The following is a 17636-nucleotide window of genomic DNA, read 5'->3' as shown; positions in this document are numbered from 1 at the left end:
AACAAAATTTATGACAGAAGACAGTTCTTTTGGGGGGGAATGATGCACCTTATACTTCATAAAATACTGTGATTCCTTATGCTAAGCTAAATCCATTCAATCTCCTTTAACTGTTCCTTCACATTAAAACAGCTAGTTTAGCCGTTTACCAGCTCACACCTAACAAGCGGCTTGTAGCAATGAACAAATCAATTGGAGATGCTTTCCATCTAATACACACTAACACGCTTTATACAAGTCAAAAGAAAATATGTTAGCGCTGTGATTTCTGATTACATAACGAAGCATCTTGTAACAAAAAAAAAAAAAAATCACACCCGCGGCTCACAAGATCAACTCTGGCGGACATCTTTATTCTACAGCTTAAACTGTGAAGAATTTGATGATACTTCTAAGCCTTTAAAGTATTAGCGTAATAATGTGGCAGCCTCACTTGTTATTTTTCCACTGAAAATCCACTGACCAAAGTGCTGGATTATAAATATCAACCGCTGGGCGATGCAGAGCAGCTACTTTACAGTGTTGAATTAGATATTCAACCGCGGAAGAAGCAGAGACGTGCAGCGTTGGAAATGTATTTCCGAAATACGCTTTGGATTTCAGAGAGCAAGACAAGGCTGCCGAAAACACTCAGTTTGCAATGCAACAAACGACTGTTTCAATAAGGGATGTCAAAGTCATTTAAGCTCAGGGGCCAAATGGTAGGGGGGAAAAAACATTCTCACAGGGATTGAGATAGAGAGTGAAAGACAAAGATACAGAGAGAGAGGGAGAGAGAGAGAGAGAGAGAGAAAGAGAGAGCCAGAGAAAGAGACAGAAAAACAAAAAGAGAAAAAAAGAGAGCGAGCGAGCGAGCAAAAAAGAGGAAGACAAGATGAAGAAAAAGAAAAAAGAAAGCGAGAGAAAAAGAACAAGAGAAAGAAACAAAAAGAAAGAGGAGAAAGAGAAAGAGGGAGAAAGAGAGCAAAAAACAAGAGAGTAAGAAAGGGATAAAGAGAAAGAAAGAAAGAGAAAAAGAAAACAGGAGAAAGAAAGGGGGAAGGAGGGAGAGAAAAAGAGAGAGGAAGAGATAGACAAAAAAGAAGATAAATAAAAATAAAAAGTCAGAAGAGAGAGTGAGAGGAAGAGAGAAAGAAACAAAACAGGGAGCGAGAGTAGGATTAGAGAACAAATAGAGACACAGAAGAAAGAAATGGAGAGGGAGAGAAAGAGAGAGAGAGAGAGCAACTAGAGTGAGAGAGAGAGAAAAGAGACGACTACTTCAATCATGGACTAATCATCAGATATTTAACTGCAGAACAAGCCGAGTGGTGCAGAGTCGGAAATGTATTTTCCGAAGTGCAATTTGGATTTCAGGCAGCAAGCTGCTGAAGGATTTTATACATTTGACTATAAGGGATTTTATACGATTGAATACAAGTTACATTTATTGAATGCAATGAAGATTTTCACAGAGTGGGCTTCAGGTCATGCTGATCCGAATCAAAATGGTTTGTTTAGTTCTGATGATAACAGAACTCTGATGCAGGACGACAGGCATTGTTTGGAGAAGTTGTTTTGAGAAGTGCTCTGCTGTTATGAGTTTTTTAGACATCGGGATGCTCTTCTCCGAGGTGCCTAGAGCCACATGGGGGCTTTCATTGGCACGCCGGCACACCAGCTTGTGGAAAAAACGTGGGCCGAGGAGAGAAGCAGAAGATCGAGAGAGGAGGCTTGACAGAGACTCGAGCGACACTAATTCGACTAATTCGGCCATATATTCGACGGAGTTCACTTAGCTAAATTATTTAAGAGATTAAATCTGCCCCTGTGTGGAAATGCCAGTCTCTTGTTCATTTTTCCATCAAGAAATGAGCGCGCATTGATAGGAGAATGTAGGTTGTGTTTGGTTAGTAGAGTCAGATAACTAATTCGAATAATTTGGTAAACGGTACATTTTAATATTTAATTCCTAACACTGCCAAAAGCAGTCCATTTACCATATTGCCTGGTCTTGTCGGCAAACAGTAAAACGTGAACATTTTGACCACCTGGTGCCATCCATGGTGGCCTAAGGCTGCTGATCCTCTAACCAAATGTTACCAGTGAGGCCCCATGCGGGTCATGAATATAAAGTCTCTCGGCAAAGAACACATGCATGTCGACTTTAATTGACTTAGCACGTTTCCTAAGCAGAGAAAGCAAAAGGAAACAGTGTTTTTTCAAGGACATTGTTTTGTAGAGTGAAGCAATGCGAATTCCTTCATTAGGCCTTTGCCACTAAGCCCCCAATTAGTAGAGTTTTCGGAACAATCTGAGACTGTTCGCCGAGGTCTCCTCTGAGAAACAAAGAGCAGTTTAGACCCAATTAAACCAAAGGCTTGCTGCTGACCCGGAACCTGGCTACAGTACTAAGACTCTTTGGCGGTTCGACACATGGCAAAACAACATGGCGGTGACTGTGTAGGGGGGAAAATCAACGGATAAATACACTGAAATATAATTCGTTACATTAAAAATGTAATTCACGTGACGATTCAATGATAATGGGTGGTTCTCAAATGGTCTGACTTGAGGACCCACCATTTCGCCCTAATGACAAGCTGGGACCCAAATCGAGAAAAAAAATCCACTTCTCAAATGTATCGAGTGAAAGGATTGTGCAGTTTGAAGGAGAGATAGTAAAAACATATAAATCTCATTGTAAAAAAAATGACCATCAAAACCAAAACGACTTCAAGTATATACTGTACAGTGGCATATAAGCCTACATCACATCTAAGCCGACCCCCTAAAACTGCTAAAAGAAATCCAAAACATGACTAAAGCGTGGACCTGAACAATGATATTCAATTACGTAGGCGATTAAGATTAATATACTGGTAAAAATCCCAAAATATAACATTTTTAAAGTGTTTGCTGTTCTTTCCAGCAGCGCTTTGATGGCAGACACTTGTACATTTTGGTATTTCTTAATCAGTTCCTCTTCTCATCAATCATGTCACTGTTTTCCATGTTTCCCTTCCTTATCACGAACTTTTTGGGACCCTAATATGGTCCCACTCAAACACAATTGGGACGGAGCCCATGGACTGAACGGAAGAAGAGATCAAGCAGGGAATTATTACCATCTACTAGGGCTGCACGGTTAGCCAAAATCTAATTGATATCGTGATTTAACGTAGTGCGATGGTTTAATCGCAAACACAGTTTTTTTATGGCTATATATTTCCAATTTGGGGCGACACTGCGGCTGGGTAGTTAGTGCGCAGCCCCAAGGTGCGGAGGTTCAAGGTTCAAGTCCAGCTACCGCCGCCTCCCCATGTGGAGTTTGCATGTTCTCTCACATTCCCAAAAACATGCATGTTAGGTTAATTGGCCGGTTCAAATTGTCACTAGGTTTGAATGAGACAGTGATTTGTCGGTCTCTGTGTGCCCAACCACTGGCTGGGTTACCATGTGGCCCCTGAGCTACGAAGAGTTTGCCACCCCTGATTTAGCAACATCTAGTGGTACAAAAAAAAACCTTGGTTCGTTTGAAAATCAAAGTTTCGCTGCAAACAGAAGGGGTGCTGTCGATTCAGTTTGTGGCTTTTAAGTTTATATACTTTTTGAATTTACCAAAAACAAATGTTAAGCACTTCTTAAAGACTTTCAAGCCAATTTTCCAATTCCTCCAGTACCATGAAAAGAAAAAATCCAGTGTGAATCATGTATTTTGCAGAGCCACAAATATATCTGCGATTTACATATGCGATTTTTATTCTTGTGCAATTTTAAAGACATGATTTTTAGCAGAGGTCAACCGATTATCGGCATTTGTATTTATTAGACGGTCCAATTATTTAGGCTCAGATGCAGACAAGCCTTTCTCTCCTGCTTTCTGTCTCGGTTGCTACTCAACCTGCGCCTTCTGCTTGGATAACGTACCAGGGGCAGAATCACACAGCAGAGGCTGTCTTGATAGAGCGAGAGTACAAACGTGTAGAAGGTGAACACATAAAACTCACCCAAAATTTTAATAAACATTCCAGTTCTCTACATCTCACGACTATTACAAACTTTACAGTGAGCAAAAGAAATAGGTTAGAGCGGGGTAGAGGTAAAATCTAAAAAAATTTGCCCGAACCGACCGTCGGTATATAAACCTGAACCCGCCCAAACCTGATCGAATTAACTTGATTTAATAAACAAGCTCGAAATAAACCCGAAGCTTCAATTTCCCGCCACTAATGAAGCTACTCTGGACGTGCGTACTTCACCACGAAACTGTGCGTTTTGACAGAATATGCAGCTCGGGGTATACTTTGGGGCCGAGTCCCTCAAATCAAGTGTGCAATGTGAGTGGAGCGACAAAACGAATGAAAGTGTGCATTTTGGCGACGTGCAGCGAACAAAAGTGAAAGTGAAACTGAACTCAATGGCACCGAAAAGAAAATCATATTCTGCAGATTACAAGCTGCAAATTGTGAAATATTTGTCCAAAAATCTGAAAGATTGTAAAGCTTTTAAGCTGTTGACAAGAAGTGGAAATGACATCTTATGTGAGGGAGGTGGAAGGAGGAAGCGGCGCGTCTTCTGTCTCAACACCGAGGGTGAAGATTTCTTTGGATTTAGTGATTTGGATTTAAACTCAGTTTGGTAAGCATCTCCTTCATTTAAATACTTGAGTAAGAGTTTGGGTTGGGTTCAGGCCCAATATCTTACTTCTACACACAATAAAATACATCATGCCCCATACACATTACCTGGCACAGCTTTAAGCCATTGCGATAAATTTTCATTGCACAGCCACTTTTCATTAAATTTATACTTTCCCATGGTCCAAAGTAAACGTCTCGCTCCGAAGTTGCCATCTGTAGACCTGAGGAACGCGATATTGTCACATAATTAATAATTGAATTATTAAAAAAGGGAATTGATAAATGTTACTAGATAGTTCAAACAAATAAATTTATAAATGTGTCTAAGACTTTCAAAAATTGGATTTAGGACATTTTATTGCCAACTAAGGCCTTATTTTCAGTATTATGAATTCCATATCTATTAAAACTTTTCAAGGAAATTTGTATTTATTTTACATATCATGATTCTCACCTAAAGGGGGCTGGCAAAACAAGTAAACGAAAATTAAAATGATGCAATTTGGTCACTTTGAGGTTCTGTTGTATGTATTCTTTGTGCTTTGTAGAAACATCTAGCCGTCAAACAGTGTCCCTTTAACGTGAAGATGCTTGAAAGATAATAGAATCCATTCTATAACGGATCCATGAAGGAGAGAAAAACATTTTGTTATGTTGTATTCAGGGAAACAAAAAAATCTGCATTTTAGTCAAGGTGACCTTAAACAAACTCCCCATCATTATTCAAACTGACAACTTGGCACACAAAAATGACTTAGCAAAGAACTTGTTGACGCGCGTACGAAAAATAGGAATCCTTTGTTGATACGTGTGTGATTATATGTTCATGTACTCGTTGGAAATTCTTGTTCGTGTGCATAATGAGAAGTGATTAACAGCTAAAAATGTAGTCCAAGACAACGGAAAGGAGCTGAAGCTTCATCAAGTATTACCATATTTGTTTACTCCTATAGAAGTTCTTTATTTATATAGGCCAGTTACCTACTTTTGGAATTCAGTGTTTCATTAAACTAAGTAAGTCATACAGAGGACAAAATAATGATCAAAAGTGCCTCATGAAGCTTCATTTGACTAATTACTGTGATTTGAGCTGCTAAATTATTCCTAACACCACTTAACTTTGGATTTTTTGGCATCATTTTTAAAAGAAATTCAAGGCGTGAACTTTAAAAAAGTCTTCTTGTAAAATAATATCAGTAAAAGAATCACCAATTCAGGTTTTTAATGTAATTGTTGCTCATTTGAAAAATCTATTCTAGTATTTTATTCTTTAAATTATTTGTATTTCAGATTTTCACAATTTTCCACATTTCACCATTTATACTTATAGATATTTTGATGGGCAATCTTATACGTCAAAAAAAATGCTCATTTTTGTCCAACAAGAAAATCAAATGTATTTATCAAATATATTTGTCTTCATTTACAGTATTTTTTTTACATGTTTTTCTGGTAAAATATAAACAAATAAACATATAATCACAAGAGCAATCTCTATTGCTTATTCTAAGTACTTAAAAGGGCAGTGTGTATTAGGCACCTCTTAGTGGTAAAACAATAAAATCAGCTAGATAAAGTATTTTTAAGCAAGTTGAATATCTCACACTCAGAAAAAATACACATAAAGTGTGTATTCTTGGGCACCCCTTAGTAGTATGAAAATCTAAATTAATTATAAAAGCAATATTGGTTTAAATAATAAGCAAAAATACATGAATCATCATATAAACATGCATTTTCTATTACTTTTTCTTTTGTGATCAGTCAGTATGATTTTTTTAGGGGAATGTGTGCTTTTGTCTTTAAACTTGTTGAGCATAGGAAAGGTTGAAATTTGTATTTTATCTTTTTTTGTAGATTTATAAACATGATTATGTTTTCTGCAGTTTTCAGTGTATATGAGTTTATATAAAAATGTAAAGTTTATTATTTTCTCTTCTTTCATCTCTCTCTCTGCCTTTGTTATTGTATTTTCTATTTACTTTGTCTTGTTATCTTTATTTGTCCCCACTTAATGTCATTCTGAACCCAATGTTACACAATAATCAGTAATGTAGGGATTAAAGCAACAAAACCTGAAGAGCCATTCGGGACTTGAAAGTAAGCCAAGTCGGAAAAAAACTTTTCACAAAAATAGTTGGAATTCCCATCTCCTCAAGTACAATCCGGTAAAAGATGTTTCGTATCTGCTCAGAAAATTTCAAATTCTTTGACATTTAACAACCACTTTTTAAAGTAACGGAAATAGTTACTTTCCCTCGTAACTAGTTACTTTCACTAGATTAATTCAGTTACTAACTCAGTAACTTTTTGGAAGAAGTAGTGACTAACTATAACAAATTACTTTTTTAAAGTAACATGCCCAACACTAGTTGCCTTCCTTATAAAACTTACTCCAAACATGTGTTTTGGGGGTTTTATTTTTAGTCCAATACAACTCTTTCAACATTTTGGGTCGCCCTGAGCTAATGGAACAATATCTGTCTACTTTTAAGTCTTTTGTCATTCTACTGGCCAATACCTGTTTTGAGGAACATTAGATAATTGTATTGTGAACTAGTCTTAAAAAGTTGTATTGAATTTGTCGTCATGTTTTAAACTTTAAGTTACAAGAAACATTCAAGGTGGTAATTGAGTTCCATTTTGACAAGCATAGAACTTGGCTTCAAAGCTTTTTGAGGGGTTGGACGGTGAGTCTCATAAAATCCATCTTAACATCTGAAACATGCAAGCCTTCAAGTGCCTTGAGCATTAAATGATATGTCACAACAAGTGTACTGTAGCTGCTAATTTGTTTTAGAAGAACTCGACATTCATGAGAATGTTGTGTTAAAAAACAAGAAAATCTCTCCTTTACAATTAGAACCGAACTGATACGCCTGTTCTTTAGCTGCAACAGTGAGGTGTGCATGAGTAGGATTGGGAGGTTTTAATGGTTTCCAGAAGTTGTTCCAGACTGCGAAGGTGTGCAAGGTCACTTGTGGGAAAAAGGGGGAGGGGGCACCAACGGCTGTTTGGCACTGTAGATGACAACACAAGTTCTGCTGCTTCCAATGGAAAGTCTATGATTGAAAAGCTCTATGATTGAAACAACAGATCAGACTATGTTGAAAAAAAAGATGCCAAACTATAACAATAGCATATGAAAAGACTAATCCAAAGCGTAAAAATATGGAAACAGTAGGGCTCCAATGATTACAGACACTGCCTTAGTTACTAACGAGAATTTGTTCGTAAGTTGTTTCAGGGCAATATTTTGTATGTTTAAGGCTTGTATGTATAACCTGTATTGTTTTGTACTAGAAAATAAACATTAAATTATATAGTCTATAAAGACAAATAAAGTTGAGTTTAACCTACTTTTTGAAGATGCGCTTCAAAAGGTCCTCCTCCGTGGTAAAAAGTGGCAGAAAAAAAGCGTTCCGACCATGTTCTCAACCGCATCAAGCTTTCTTATTCCACTTTCAATTCAAAAGAAACGGCTCACCTCTTCTTTACAGTTTACACCAACCACATTGAATGGATGCAAAAGATATTAAAACAATAAAAATGTCAAAGTTCTCAGCGCACTGGAGATTCAATACTGATTCAATACAACTAGGAAAAGGAAGCCGGATTTATTCTTCGGTGTGGATGCTGGGTGACATTTCACAGCGCCACACGCCTGTACCGTCGGAAAGAAGCACTACAGAAATGTCCTCTACTCAGAAAAAGGTGCACACAATACAAAATCTAACTTACAGCAATGTCCGGGTATTTTTCAACATCAGGAAAAAAAATCCGTATCTATCGTTTTTTGTAAGTCGAATGGTCATAAGTAGGGGAGCGTCTGTAGTCGACCTTGTCAACAAAATTCGATAATAGAAATAGTCAACAATGAATTTAATTGTTGGCAGGCATTTTTTCCAACAGAGTGAGGCATCCCTACATAAATACAGTCTCTGCTGAGAGTAGCGCATGCACAATGACCAAAAGCATATCTGTCTCTAGCCGTAACATAAACATACGGAAATGGTGGTATCAACATCAACTACGCAAACCAAAACTCTTAAAGTTTTGGAGCATTTTAGGCCGGATAAAGGGAATAGAAAAACTACTTGCAAAGTTTGTAAAGAAGACCTTAAGTATAATGGCGATAGATCGGTCATGCACAAACTTTTAAAGTCTGACTCGCCTCGGTAAAATTCAAGTAACATTCAAACCAATGCGGTTTTGATGACATGCATTGTATATTCAATACGCATATATTTCATGATAAAAGAGAGGCTTGAGCGTTATGCCAGATAGTGCCTGACATATTCAAAATGAAACGCATGCAGTCTGAAGAACAGTTGTGAAAACTGTTTGATTTGAAACCGTTGAGAATCGTTGAAAACTTTTGTTACAAACTTTGCAATTGACTAGTGAATTTATTTTGTTTGTTTGTTTGTTTGTACATGATTCAATTGTTTGTTTGTTTGTACATGATTCAAATTGAATCTTTTCTTCCGGCGCCGTCACGAATGGCAGCCACTCCAGCAGCTCCCGTGTTATTTTCGATTGTTCTCGATTGTTCTCAGCTCAGGGTTGCTGCTGGAAATGTGAATTTCCCTTCGGGGATGAACAAAGTATCTATCTATCTATCTATCTATCTATCTATCTATCTATCTACTTCACATAATGGACATCATATTTGTTTTGTACTGTTCCTGCAAATGTGCCTCTTCTTGTTTTACCAGGATATTAATGTTTACCTGATTTTAAGTCACTATTTAACAGCCTATCACTCCAAAATGGATAGAGGTTTATTTATGTAATTATGTCTCTGCTGACCGAGCACTGTCCCTAATTAGTTTTGGATTGCATTTTTATTAATTTTTGTAGGAATACGGAGTACGTTCAAATAAAGATGTATTTTTCATTGTAACCATGTGTTTCACTGTTGATTATCTTTTGACACATAATTAAATAGATGTGATGCTAAATTTAAGAATAGATAACTATCAAATTATTCGACTGATCACTTCAATAGTCGGTGACTGGTCAACTATTAAAATAGTCATTAGTTGCCTAGCATCAATTCTGAAGTCACATACCAACACCATTAGTGTGTTACAATACTTTCAGTTTCCAGAAGATGATTTATATTTTACAAGAAATACCCTTAAACCCCATCCAAATATCTTTTTTTAATGTTGTGTTTAATGCCAAGCAAAATGGCAAACAAAATTGTTTATTAACAATTTACCATTCCTTTAATTTAATGTTATAATTAGTTAAAATGGTATGTTTACTGGAAGGACATCAACCGCAATATAGGCTATTATCGGAAGAACCTTAAAAAGGATGGTATTGGCACCAATAGTACTGATTGGTACTAATCTGATTCATGCAAAAAATGTCATTTAAAGCAGTAGTTTTCAAAAACCCATCGAAATTCATATTAAATATTTGAGAAAGTTCTTTGTAAATTACAGTAATCATTTCCAATTTTTCGAGCAAAAAGTCGCAAGACTGAATTCAACTTAATTTGGATTTTTTTAAAATAGAATCTTATTAAGAAAATAGTCATATCATATAATAAATATTTGTGCAGGCATGTCAGATTTATGGGGTGTCACAACTTTCGATTGGCCTTTTATTGGTTCAGAGCTAATTCGCAAAACTAGAAAGGCGGAAAACATTGCATTAAAAAAAAACATTCTGAAGAACCACAACCTAGAAGAAACCAGTTTGATCTCTATACAAAATAAGCTCTTACCATTATGTACCTGTCAACCTTTTTGATTTTATTGTATGTTATTAACTGTGTTTTATCTTGTTTTATTTTTAACTTATTGCCTTAACTCATCTCGAGTTAATCTTGTATTTGTATCGCTTTAATATTCGTAATATTCTTTTATGTATACATGCATATAATTTCTTAGTTCTATTACTCTGGCAACTGTGTGGACAGCAAAGTAATATATAATAATAAATAATAATAAACACTTTGAATTTAAGTTTTTTACCCAAATATTGAAATATGATCTTATTTCAATATGAATATGATTTCCATTTGACATTTTTTTGAATCATTTTCTTTGGTCATTGATTTTCTGTGCATAGTTTTTTTTTTTGCTAAATTTGGACATTTGTTAAATCAGCAGCTAAAGACAATTAGTAGATCTACATTTGGTAAAACAGAGTACATAGAGAAATGGAGAAAAAAGCACAAATATGTAATCAGGCCATTTAAATGACTAAAAAAATGGAACAAGTGCCATGCATTCCTGGTAAGAATGCTATTCTATAATTAGCATGCTTACATATTCACCCAAAGAAAAATATCAGTTTTTTTGAGGGGCAAATAACATTTTTAGTCACTAAATGTTGACAGCCAGCAATTATTGCCAGTCTTTTACTTGTGAGTGCCACATCTGGCCTAAAGGGTAACTACAGCCTCTTTGCCAGGGTTAGTAGTTTACAAGTAGAGGGGGTTGGACTCATTCTGGAATTTGAATAAAATGTTTGAAATTTAATGTCGAAGGAGGAGTAGTTGGGGGAAAAATAGGAAGATATTGTGATTGTTTTTGCAGCCCCCCTTCAAAGTAGAGAGAGGAATTGTGATTATTTTTACAGACACCGTAAGTCTAGTGCCCCCAATTTCATTGAAAAAGCAAACATCTGATCATTATAAGTGTGACGCAAAACCAAGGCCTCCTGGGCAGCGTTGGGTGTAATAAAAGGAACACGTTTCTGGAATCACGTTGCTTATATGTACCTACAAAGTACAACTATATACAGTTACGATTGCACTGTCTCAAGCACATAGTACAAGGACCCTGAATTTCTCCCTACTGGTATTATGATATCCTCCCTACCGTATATACTCATATTTAAGCTGTGTTTACATCTAAAAATACTGAAATCAGGGGGTTAGTCTATATGCGTATATTTGGTTGTGTGTCACCAGAAACGAATGGTAGACAGTGTGGTTAATACAAGAACAACAAAATCAATGGGGCAAACGTGAGCACAGACTTTCCTGGTAATAGAGTGATCAATTTTGATCTCTTTATTTGAAAACGTCTTGGACGGTACCCAGAAATGGAGTAGGAAATATTCAAGTGGTTTGAAGACAAATACAAAATGGATATTTTGCAAGCTCTCAAGATTACACAGTTCAAGAAGTATGAAGAGGTCACTGCTTACACAAGTACGTTTACACCAGAAGCCCCCAAACTTTTTCCTGTGATGGCCACATAACTTTCCCCTTTTCTGATGAGGGGCCAGGGTCATTTTGTAACAGAAAAAGTGTGACGATAGCAACTGTAAGATGTATTGCTTTCCAGAAAACCACATAACAGATCAGAACAAAAGTCAGAAAATAAATAACAATACCATTTCTGAAATAAATAACCAAACACTCAAAGGGTTCTTAACAGAAAAGAAATCCATGGAACATAAACTTTGTCTTGCTGTGTCACGGTCTTTACAGGTCCAAGATCGGCTTAGTTGTCAAAGCAATGAACTACCAGTTGATAAATTGCGAAAAGGCAGTAGATTTAATCTTATGTTACACTATTTAAATCCATGGTACTAGAGACAATTGTTTGCTGTGCGTTTAACGCATGTTACAATGACAATCGATTCTATTCTATTCTGTTCTTCCATTCCGTTAAAAGCATTGTAAGCGACAAAATTCCTCCGGTACCATAACTAAAGATTGTTTGATAATGAGATAAAACCTAATGCCTTTTCACATGTCATCTATATCACTGGTGATAAGAGTTTGGTGCTCCTAACACAGTGACCCAATGTTTGAATCGTGTTACAACGTATCCACCGAAAATGTACATCCAGACTTTGAGTTCTTCTTTGGATAATAAAACAAATGTGCGTCAAAGTTTTCACTGGTAATATTCAGGGGGCAGGAAAAGATATGGAGGTCGTATCCAGCCTGTGGTCAGTAGTTTGGGGACCACTGGTGAGCACATTTTCTTTTATTATGTGGTTATTTTTAAACTGTTTTAGGGGGTTGGGTGCAAGCCAATATTTATAGTAATTTGTAACTAAATAGTTACTTTCAGGGTCACGCAGTACCAGGGCTGGGTAGGGTTACTTTAACTTGATTACTTTCAATTACTTTTGGATTACTCCACTACCAAATATGCAAATAAAAGACAAAAGAAACTAAATATGAATAAAATGACTACATTTTGTGCAGGCTTGGGGAGTAACGGAATACATGGAACGGCAAAAATGATGTTGGCAAACGGTTTAGATTTATTTTCGTTTTGTTTCTGTCGCATTTTATGTTAGTTTTTCCAGAGATCAAAGCCAGGAGAGAAAGCTTAACACGTGTTGTGAGTCATAATTTTATTTATATTTAGTTACTTTTATCTTTTAATAGCATATTTGGTATTGGAGTAATCCAAAGGAAAATGAAAGTAATCAAGTTAAAGTAACCCTACCCAACCCTGCGCACTACTGTTGGGTGTCAATAATCTGGGTGTAGAAAAATACTTTTAAATACACTAACTAAGAACTGTAACTAATTACTTTATTATAGTAAGGCGCTCAACACTGCTCCTGGGGCCTTTGTAATCATTTTCTCAATGAACGTCAACGCGTGAACGCAGACTCTGACAGTGCAATTATCACATGTGGCCCGAACAAAAGACCCCCATTTGAATTGTTGCAGAAAAAAATAAAAAATAAAACACAAAAAGCTGCAGGTGAGCAGAGGAACGTACAAGAAGAGCGCTTACCGTCAACAGCCCTGGACGGCGAGACCACTTCGGAGCCGTGCAGCATGCCCAAGACGAGCAAGCCCGCCGCCAGCACATTGGCCGCGGTGCGCAACATTTTTGCGGTCTACCCGGGAGGAATTTTAGTCATCAATTGTCCCTCGGAGCTGTCACGTTGTTCTCCGGAAAAGATGCGAGCATCCACGCCGGTACGATGTGTCAAGGTTCCAAGCTTCCGGTTGGGTCTTCTCCCAGTCAGCCCGGGGCTGCCTCGGGGCTCCCCGGACACATGGACTGCCCGGCCACCCGGCGAGAAAGCTAGCGCGCTCGGCTAGCCGGGCTTTCGGGAGTCGCTGCTTGAAAGAAGGGGAGGGATGGAGAGAGGCAGGCTCGGGTGTGATTTTCGTTCCAGTGGTTAAAGTGGGAGAGGAGAGCTCAGTCGCCCGGTCTTCTCTGCCGCCGCTGGCCCAACATTGACGAGCTCGGAGGCTCCGAGGGAGCTGATGAGTGACGTCGCTTGGCCGACCTCCTTCTCCTCCTCCTCCCGCTCTTCATCCTCCTCCTCCAGCTCCTCCTCCCCAAATTCTCGCCTCCTTTCTCGGGTTCTTACACGTCAGTGACGTGCAGTGAGGTTTGTTTGGTAATGGCTTAGTCAGATTTACAAATAAATGAACAAACATCCTATTCATCATTTGATTGGTGGCAAGAAGGGAATATAGCTGTATATCCACACGCCTTATTGTTCATACAGTCAGAATATTTTTACCTACCAGATTATAAAGTATTTACAAGCAACCCATGCTTTAATAAAGATTTAAATTTCAAATTGGTCAGTTTTCATTTTACCTGTGGTCATCCATCCATGATCTTATCCTCAATAAGGTCGCGGGGGTGCTGGAGCCCATCCCAGCTATCTTCGGGCAGTGGTCAAGGGACACCCTGAACTGGTTTCCAGCCAGTCGCAGAGCACACAGGGACAAGACAATTCACTTGCTCATTTGCACCTAGGGACAATTTGGACCCGCCAATCAACCTGACATGCATGTTTTTGGAATGTGGGAAGAAACCTGAGTTCCCGGAAGAAACCCCACGCAAGCACGGGGAGAACATGCAAACTCCGCACAGGAAGGTTCGATCTCATGACCTCAGAACTGTGCCGCACACGCGCTAACCACTGCGCTGCCGTGCTGCCCACTTGTGGTCATTCTTAATGTTTTTTCCTTTGCTGCGACTTAAAAGATTGGATATAATTTTTTTTTTTTGCAAAAAAATGACCTGAAATAGATTTCAGGAATTAAAGACATGTACCCGTGCCTATGATTTGTCACAAAAACAAAGGACGCAATGTGATCATCACAAAGTTTATTTAAAAAAATATATATAATAAGCGACAAATGATGCAATGTGGATTGTACAATACACAGTGTGATTTGGTGACAAAATTGTTTTTCTCCAGGGATTTAGGATCTAGTATCAGTATTGTCACACAAACGCCACTGCCCCACACTGCCGAGGTTGGACTAATCTCTGAAGAGTGGGATGACGCTGTACAAGAACAACAAAAACGGTGACCAGATGATGAAAGTGCTGTATCTGAGTCAGATCAGGAGGCTTTTCCTAGAGCGTGATGGGCACCGCCAGGCTGTACTTGCCTGAGACACACCACAGGAGGTGGTGAAATAAAACGTTATTGACTTACTTTTAACTCAGGGATCAGCAACACAAAATCTTGAAAGATCCTTAACTGATCATGGAGAAACAGAAAACAAATATATTTGGAACCACAAAAAAAGTTAAAAGCCTCAAATAGATGTAATTTAAAAATACAAGAAAAAAGCATTTCATACATAAAATATATTTTTCAAGCATTGGAAAATATTACAAATGTTTGTATTGTGATTTTCCCCCTACAAATGATATCACGAAAATATAAACATAGACAGAGACTTAAAAAAGGATTTGTTTTCGTCCTGATTTCTGTGTTTTTTGCATATTTATCACTCACAAAGGTTCAGATCATCAAACCAAATTTAATAGATCAAAGAGACAACCCAAAGAAATACAAAATGCAGTTTTAAAATGTTGATTCCATTTATTAAGGCACAAAAAACTGAAACCTATGTGAAAAAGCAATTGCCTCCTGAACCTAATAGCAAGTTGGGCCACCTTTTTCAGCGATGACAGACATCAAGCAGTTATGATTGTATTGTATTGTATTTATTTATTCAGCCAGTATAAACCATAAACATGATAAATACAAAAAATCATTTGACACGCGAACACTCAATAATGATAAAATAATAGATTTAGAAGAATAAAAAGAATAGAGTAAAAAATATATTGTAATGCATAATACAAGGTAATTATATATACTAGTTTAAAAAAAGAATATGTAAATAACAAGACTAGAGTAGAATAGGTCTGAGGAACTCCGTTGGCATAATAATATTATACATAATAACCTAAATCAATTCCCGTTGAACATACGGATAGCGGAAGGGTAAAAACTCTCTTTAAGACGTGAAGTCTTGCTCGCTGACGGTAGGTAATCAAAGTACCTGCGAGCAGGGTGTCTGGGATCGTCTATAATTTTTAGTGTCCGTTTTCTAGTTCGATCGATGTAGATACTTTGCAGGGACGGGAGGCCAGTACCTAATATTTCCTCTTCCGTCCTCACTACTGATTCCATCTTTGACAATCCTTTCTGATTGACGCGACCAAACCAAACCTACCTAGTTAAAACGGATTCAATGATAGCACAATAAAAATTGACTAGAATGGATTGACCAACTCCGAATGATTTGAGTTGACGAAGGAAGTAGAGCCTTTGTCTGGCTGACTTTAGAATATCAGTAGCATTGACAGTCCATGTGAGGTCAGCTGACAAGTAAGTACCCAGAAACTTGAATGAATGGACCAGTTCCACCACACTGCCATGAATTATGAATGCCAAGTTCCTAGGGGTGCACATTACAAACAAACTCACCTGGTCCGTGAACACTGCATCACTGGTTAAGAGGGCACAGCAGCGCCTGTACTTCCTGCGGAGGATGAGGAGAGCCCACCTGCCCCCACCCCCCCTCATTACATTCTACAGGGGCACCATAGAGAGTATCCTGACCAGCTGTATCTCTGTGTGGTGTGGAGGCTGCAGCGCTACCGACTGGGGTAGTGTGAGGAGGATAACGAGGACAGCAGAGAAAATAATCGGGACTACACTTCCCTCCATTCAGGACATTGGCCAGAAGCACTGCCTATCCCATGCTAAAAACATTACCGGGGACCCCTCTCACCCCCATCATGGACTGTTCACTCTGCTAGCCTCTGGGAAGAGGTACTGCAGTGTGCGGTGCAGGACCACCAGGCTCCGCAATAGTCTAGTCCCCCTGGCCATTAGACTGTTAAATGGTCAATCTAACATATAGTTAACTTAAATCTAAACGGCTGCTAATCTGACTTTTTGCACTACTGGCAGTTTTTTTTATAGCTTGCCACTCCTTGCACATTGCTCTCTGCACTATTGTAATTACAGCGTTATTGTTACAGTGTTAATGTTACTGTGTACCTGACTTGTTAACCTGACTGCCCATTTTGCACATCTGGTTAGCTACTCTTCTTGCACTATCGGCACTATGGTAAAATACTATACGTAGCCAAAATACAATACAACATTATTTATATCTGTACATTCAAGAAAACTGTGGGGGTCAGATGCATCGACATTTCGTTCTGTATACACGTGTACTAGAATGACAATAAAGTAGATCTGAATCTGAATTAACAGTGGCACATGCGGGGGAGGCTTAGTACGGAAATTTATTATCATCTAACTGGTAATGAGTCTTTCGGAACGCTGTGGAGGATTTTGACTCACTCTTCTTTACGAAATTGTTTCAAATCTGCCAATTTTGACATTTTTGGGCATGAACTGCCCGTTAAGGTCCACTCCACAGCATCTCAATTTGATTTAAATCTGGATTTTGACTTCATTTTGTTTAGTTTTTTGAGCCATTCATAGGTGGACTTGCTAGTGTGTTTCAGATTGTTGTCATTCTGCATGATCCAAGTTTTGAGGTATAGAACTGAGAGCCGGAAGTTCAACTTCTGAATCTTCTGGTAAACAACAAAGTTCATTATTCAGTGAACCACAGAATGCTGTCTTGGTCCTTCCTCTGTTTAGCCAATCACAATGCAGAAAACAATGCAAGACGAAAATCCGTGAAGTAGCGAAACCGCTACAAGTAAAACACGATACAGCAAGGGATTAGTGTAATCCAATCATGGAAACAATCATTGATGAGAA

General features: G+C 38.0%; 1 protein-coding gene across 1 annotated transcript in view; it reads right to left on the bottom strand.

Annotated features, from left to right (window-relative positions):
* LOC148364518 (low-density lipoprotein receptor-related protein 1-like) overlaps positions 1-13844 on the bottom strand; it is a 231213-nt gene extending 217369 nt beyond the window's left edge. The window contains exon 1 of the mRNA XM_088338658.1: positions 13355-13844. Within this exon, the coding sequence (XP_088194784.1) occupies positions 13355-13451 (97 nt within the window). The 5' untranslated portion in view covers positions 13452-13844. The remainder of the gene's footprint in view (positions 1-13354) is intronic.
* Between the last annotated feature and the right edge of the window lie 3792 nt (positions 13845-17636).

Source organism: Urocampus carinirostris, chromosome 6, assembly GCF_059441175.1.
Source record: "Urocampus carinirostris isolate Australia breed hairy pipefish chromosome 6, RoL_Ucar_1.0, whole genome shotgun sequence".
NCBI lineage: Eukaryota > Metazoa > Chordata > Actinopteri > Syngnathiformes > Syngnathidae > Urocampus > Urocampus carinirostris.
The sequence above is the reverse complement of the archived record's forward strand: the minus strand, read 5'-3'. Positions and strand labels throughout refer to the sequence as shown.